The sequence below is a fragment of the Melampsora larici-populina genome (genome assembly GCF_000204055.1).
Source record: "Melampsora larici-populina 98AG31 unplaced genomic scaffold MELLAscaffold_24, whole genome shotgun sequence".
Taxonomy (NCBI): domain Eukaryota; kingdom Fungi; phylum Basidiomycota; class Pucciniomycetes; order Pucciniales; family Melampsoraceae; genus Melampsora; species Melampsora laricis-populina.
Genome location: NW_006768788.1, coordinates 1,039,085 through 1,045,481, shown reverse-complemented (window position 1 = coordinate 1,045,481; position 6,397 = coordinate 1,039,085). Strand labels below are relative to the sequence as shown.

The window sequence follows — 6,397 nt, the reverse complement described above, 5'->3', positions numbered from 1 at the left end:
GGTCTGAGTTGTTTCTAGATATGGCGTCGGCTATTTGGTTATCGTCTGCCGAAACGTGCCGGACCTTGACATCGATTGAGTTCTTGAGCATGAGGTCCACTGCATATTTGAAGATGATCCGTATCGATGGTATTGGCTTGTGAGAGCTGAATAAGTGGGAGACTGATTGGTTGTCGGTGAAAATCAGGGCTCTTTTTGCTTTAAGCCCGACAGCAAGTTGGATGGCCAGAGTGACTGCCAGCAACTCGGCCCAATATATGTCACGGGCTGGGGGAGGTAGGGTGTGACTCCATCCTCTTGCTGCCGCCGGCCTCCAGATTCCGAGGCCGTGAGGGCATGCATCGCAGAAGAACACGCAATCTGCCGATTGCAGAGGCCAGTGAAGGGTTTGTAAGACAAGGCGCCCTTCCCATGCTTCCAGAGCGTCGGCCAGCCAGGTCAGATCTTCCTTGTTTGTCCGGTTGAGTGGTATATGAGCTCGTCTGATTGTTTTTCCAGATGTCTTGTCCCAAGATGACTGCAAGGACCATCTTCCTAACGGAAAGGTATTGAGAGCCCAATTGGCCCAACCTGTCAGACGCTGCCATTCTATCAGAGGATGGGATATTTTTGACGTAAAGGCACGGAGTGCTTGGATTAGCTCTGATCTTTTCTTCTCCGATAGTGATATTGATAGGTCATTGCAGCTAATTGTGTGTCCGATGATTTCTAGGACTGGGCCTGAGAGTTGTTTTTCCCAAGCCCACGGGATTCCCAGGAATTCAAAGATTGACAAGAACTTGGCTTGCTATAGGGGAATTTTTTGGCCTTTGAATAGGACCACGTCGGATGCGAGGCTTGCGCCCCACGAATCATCCATATAGGAATTCAAGTTTTGAATACCAAACTTTTTTGATGCGATCCATAAGACCAAGGAGAAAAATGAGCACCACAGCTTCGGTGAGCTGGAGCATCCGAAATTTACTCTCCTGTCTGCATGGAAGGCTTTTCCTACTCGCACGATTTGGCGGAACTGCCATTGTCGCGAAACCGGTAGGATTCTGAACGCCCCGTCCACGTCCGATTTCCATAGGATCATAACTTGATTTGATTTGTGATGGATTATTAGAACCGGTACGAAGGAGGCTATGGAGTCAAGATCAATTTTTATTTGGCTTTTGTCGATAAGGTCGTTTGGGGAGGGATTTCCGAAGGACATGTTTGTGCATGTCCTAATTTTTCCCGAGTTTGGGTTTGTCGCTAGGCACAATGGGGACACTTTCATGCCTGGCAGGAGGGTGTAGAAGGGTGGAGAGTACCTTCCCAGTTGTACTTCCTTGTCTCATGCCTTTTCAAGAATTTGTTCTTCTTCTTTATTGGACACGTGGTTGTTAGGGCAGGTAGTTTCGTTGGAGGGTAGCGATGAGATTGGCCAGAAGCCTTTGGTTAGGCCCTGCAATACTGAGTCGACAAATGGCCGATTTGGATGGTTGGTTAGTAAAAATGAGAGGTTGGTTACGTTGATTGGGCAGCTGATGGAGAACAGGTCCGGCCTGCGTTCGATGGCGTAAGCTGCTAGGGGGTCCGAGGAGAGCGAAGGTGGGGATGGTAAAGGCTCAGCCTTTAAGGATGATTCGACTGAGGCTGAGAACCCGTCGGAGAGTTCGTCGATTTCCAGGCCTCGCAGATAGCGTCGTCCGTTTGGTTCATTTGTGCTCTCGGCTTCCTTGATGAGAGCCATTGCATCCAACTTTGTTGCAGATATTGTGGATTCGCTCGCAGTCACGGTCCGAGTTGGGACAAACGCCAAGATTCCAGTTGTTACAGATTTGATCAGCAATAGGAACATTTTTTGCCGGTTTGACCTCATAGTTTGGTTTCTTTCGTTTGCCTTTGGTTTTCTTTGCTGGAGCAGGGCGTGACGAAGTGGACTGATAGCTCTCCGGCTCGGTAGTGATGCGAGGCGCCAAAGGGGTTGAAGCTGAGGTTCTGTGAGAGCGAGAAAATCGGCTGGCTGCACTGTAAAGGACTCGATTGTCGATGCCTCGTAAGCTGTCGTGGGTGTAGTCTCCCCACACCAGCCATGGCCTGGATGAAAATTCTTTTCTGAGCTCGACGTCGAAGTCTCTAACATCTTCCCAGTTGACCTTTGCTTGGAAGAGTCCCGGCAACCCGAAAATGTAATCGAAGTACTTTTTGATGGAGTTTGCCGCTGGGGGATACGCCGCGATGTATGCATGTCGTAGTACCCCCATGAGGTCCTTCCAATGGTTGTTGTCGTTGATATCTTTAGGTGTGGCACCATCGATACTCTTGAGTTTGCCGGAATTGTTAACCTTAAGGAAGGATTCCGAGGGGGTGGAGGATGAAACTTCGCCATACAATTTTCGAAGATCCACAAAATTATACTCCAGAAGGTCTCTTGTGAGGGAGTTATGCCAGTTGCCTGGTTTATTGCCACAGGAATTGAAAAGCGAGACATATTTTTTGATGTTTGATTTATACAAGAGTGTGATTTTTTGGACTTCTCGAGATAGAGGAGTAAATGCTTTGGGGGAGAGATGCTCATTGTGAGCCAAGAACGGAGCCAAGCCGTCATCGTCATCCCCGTCCGACCCAGAGATGGCTGGTGCCCCAGAGACAGCTGGTGCTGGATTAGGAGGAGGGGAGAAATCGTCGTCTGACGACGAATCTGATGAAGAAGGCGGAGGAGAAGAGTTTCTTCTGCGTTTGGATTTTCCAACGGTTGGTGGTGGAGTTTCCTTGAATCCTCCGGATGGCCCAGGAGCCATACGGTCAAACAAGCTACCGCTGTGCTGGGTAGCGACTGGATGAGGGTTTGATGTTCCTGTTGTAGATTGAGTAGGCGGCGCAACTCGAACGGACAAGGGCACAGCTGAGGTTGAAGGTATTTGTTTCGTAGAGATAATGCTAGAACGTTTTTGGCGTCGGCGCCGGTTCTTCCCCTTCCCTGACGATGGAGGAGGGTCTGGTGAAGGAAGTTTTGGATTGAAGGGCGGTGGTGGAGGTGACGATGAAGCCGGGGTTTTTGTGTGATGTGATACTCCTGCAGGGAACATGGAGTTATCCTCGATTTCCTCTGGAAATCCGTCTTTGGTTTTGACTCCCGCCGGCATTCGTTCCCCAATGAATCCTTGTGGAGGACGGTAGTATTCCACCTCGAAAGGTGTTTCAACCTTCCTGCTGAGGACGATGGCTGGTTTCCCCATGGGGTCAGCGTTCCGGGGGATCTCATCCACGGTGTGTATTCGATCCTCCGGTGCTTGTGATTGAGGGCGATTGCGACCCTAGCAACTGCAGACCAGTGGTACAAGAAGTCTGGCGCCTTTGGATTGTATACCTGTGCCACTTGGTCACGGAGCTCGACCATGCTGACATGGGAGCTGCCGCCTTTGACACGGTAGTTTTCCAGGATCGCATCGATGGCTTTATAACGATCATTATGCGAATTTGCTTCAGCTATCATAGCCTTAAAACGAAAAAGTTTGAATCAAGAAGAAAAATCGGGTCTCTGAAGGCTTTATATATGGCAATTAAATCTATGTCGCGATGTACTCTGAACGTATTGTCTTAAGAAGGCAAGACTACGTTTCTCTAAACGAAAAAATGAAGATATGATGTTTTTCGAATTTTGGAGTTGATAGCAAGGCTTGGAGAGAAAGCCGCGGAGACACGAAGAGAAATTTTTTAGAATTGACTTTTCGATGGGGAACAGATTCCTTGATGGGGAACGGGCGTTGTCTTTATAGGAATCTTTTTCCTCAACCCTTGACGTCCATCCTTTTTCGTATGTGAGATATGGTTGATCACGCGAGGAGGATGGACGTCTAGGTTGGGCCCGCGTGCTTTCACTACCCGACGCCGTTTCGACCCATTCCCGTGTGTCAATACCCGTACCGACTCTCAAGGATACATATTGCTACTCATTGGAGATCATTGTGAATCCGAGACTGAGTCTTCTGAAATATTGGGTTCCGAGCTGTCCCGATGGTGACTCGTGCAGATTCTTGGAAGACTCAGTGCTGCACAGGATACTAAGCTTATCCAAGTCCCTTGCTCTCCTTTGCTGCTTCTCGCACGGAAGGGACTTGGATAAGTTTAATAGGATACCAAAAATCAAATTCTTGGAAATTCTGCAGCTAACACTCACACAAGAGTTTATTGATTGTCCTAGATATGGCATCATGGAATTTGGTCATTCACACATGATATTCAACTCAGGCTAAGCCTAATTAAAGTATGAAAGAAGTGACTAATGATGCCAAGGTTTAAGAGTACTTGGCATCAAGTTTATATCAACTTGGCGTGGGGCTCAAGTTAACTGAACGTTCCCAACTTCCCAGATAAACATCTTGCATCGTATGTTGTGTAACACTTGTGAAGTGTGTATGTATGTAAACTGTACAAACATAGTTTGATCGATTTCCTTCCAAACGATCGACAATCAGTTGTTTAACCCCAACCACTCAGTCATCATATCAAGTCATAGCATACCACACTATAAAACAACAAGTTCTATCGTACAAAAGATAACAAATCTACCACCATCTTCATATCCATTTACCCATCCTATCAATCCACTCATTCAATTTCTATCATGGTTGGTTTGTCATAAACTATACACGCAATCACTCTTTTATTGATTTGACTTTCGTGATCTTGCCTTTTTAGCCTCTCAAAGTAGCTGTTTTGGGTGCTGCCGGTGGTCAGTTTAACTTGATATCTCAAAATCTAGACTTCCATCCCGATCAATTGGCTGAATAACTTCATTTCTTTTCAATCTGATCTCAGGCATTGGCCAACCCTTGTCACTGTTACTCAAGGTGAGCTTTTGAATTCAAGAAGTTCTGATGAGACAAGTTCAATAGACTAACCGATCGGGTTATCTTTAGCAAAACCCTCATATCACTGAATTGGCTTTATTCGATGTGGCAACTATGGTAAAGGGAGTGGCGGTAGATGTAAGCATGACGTCATCCAGTCATAATCTCAATCACGTCGATGCGGACGAAAGTTGATGAATGGGATGTTTGAAACAGATTGCTCATATCAATACCCCTAGCACAGTTTGTGGTTACTCGGCGGATGACGAAGGATTATCGAAGGCTCTCAAAGGAGCCGATTTGGTCGTCATCCCTGCAGGTGTACCTCGAAAGCCCGGAATGACCCGAGATGATTTGTTCAATGTTAGTCTCTTTCCGAATCTCGAAAACTTAATTCCGTTCATATAATCTTATTCATGTCTCTTTGCTAGATTAATGCAGGGATCGTAAGAGACTTGGCCAATGGAATGGTGGCTCATTGTCCAAAGGCTTTTATCTTGGTGATTTCTAATCCAGTGAATTCGACTGTTCCGGTTGTGGCCGAAGTCTTCAAGAAGGCTGGTGTCTTTGACCCTAAGAGGTAAGACTTCTCCCATGAACCGATGAAAATTTGAGAAATATCTAATTTTGATGACGCGTAAACTCTAGATTGTTCGGTGTTACCACACTCGATGTAGTAAGAGCATCTGCCTTCACAGCTGAAGTAGCAGGTCAACCCGAAAAAGCACACCAATACAAGGTCCCAGTGATCGGTGGTCATTCGGGTCACACGATCCTACCACTCTTATCGCAATCCTCTCCATCCCTACCATCATCTATCTTATCAGATGAAACCAAACTTAAGGAACTTATCAATCGAATCCAATTTGGTGGGGATGAAGTCGTCGAAGCTAAAGAAGGGAAAGGTAGTGCTACCTTGAGTATGGCTTACGCTGGTTTCCGATTTGCCGACAGTTTGATCAAAGCTAAATGGGAAGGAAAGACTGGAGTGACAGAGATGGCTTATATTGCTGTTCAATCTGAAGCTCATATTGCCAGTGTGGTGGAGGGACTTGGGTATTTTGCAGTTCCAATTGAACTTGGAGTAAGTGAAAATCCATTGATGACTCAGACCTCGAAATTTCATGAAATTTCACTGATGATGACTTTGGTTCATAGAGCAATGGGGTTGAAAAAGTCTTGCCAATCGGAAACCTTTCTTCTCTTGAACAAGAAATGCTTAAAACTTGCATTGCTGAACTTAAGGGTAACATCTCCAAGGTAACTTTACATTAATTCAACTTTTTTTGTCAAATTGTTACCTGATGTTCACTTTTTTTAATTTTTCGCAGGGTGTTGGCTTTATCAACAAGCTCTAAATCGGGTTTTCTTCCCGAGTGTTTTTGGAAGATTTACTCTTGATTTGGGGTTGTGTAAGAATGATTACAAAAGTTGAATGAATTCAAAGGAATATGATGATGTGTGTAGGATATTGAAAGATTGTTTTGACTGTGTGATTTCAAAAAAGAGAAATGTAAAAAAAACAAAAGATGGTGATGACTGAAATGAATTGGTTCTTAAAATTGGGATGAAAG

General features: G+C 45.6%; 2 protein-coding genes across 2 annotated transcripts; one reads left to right on the top strand and one right to left on the bottom strand.

Moving 5' to 3' along the window:
- Window positions 1–1,321: 1,321 nt before the first annotated feature.
- Window positions 1,322–3,209, bottom strand: MELLADRAFT_88092 (uncharacterized protein; the record flags this gene model as incomplete). Its single annotated transcript, XM_007411255.1, has 2 exons — window positions 1,322–1,729; window positions 1,827–3,209. The coding sequence occupies 2 exons, from the start codon at window positions 3,207–3,209 to the stop codon at window positions 1,322–1,324; spliced, it is 1,791 nt and encodes a 596-aa protein (XP_007411317.1).
- Window positions 3,210–4,456: 1,247 nt separating this feature from the next.
- On the top strand, window positions 4,457–6,397 carry MELLADRAFT_56433 (uncharacterized protein; the record flags this gene model as incomplete). The annotated part of the gene is made up of 9 exons (XM_007411281.1): window positions 4,457–4,600; window positions 4,672–4,705; window positions 4,792–4,823; window positions 4,893–4,961; window positions 5,040–5,186; window positions 5,255–5,403; window positions 5,472–5,907; window positions 5,982–6,083; window positions 6,155–6,397. 9 exons carry the CDS (start codon window positions 4,598–4,600, stop codon window positions 6,179–6,181), a joined length of 999 nt encoding a protein of 332 aa, XP_007411343.1.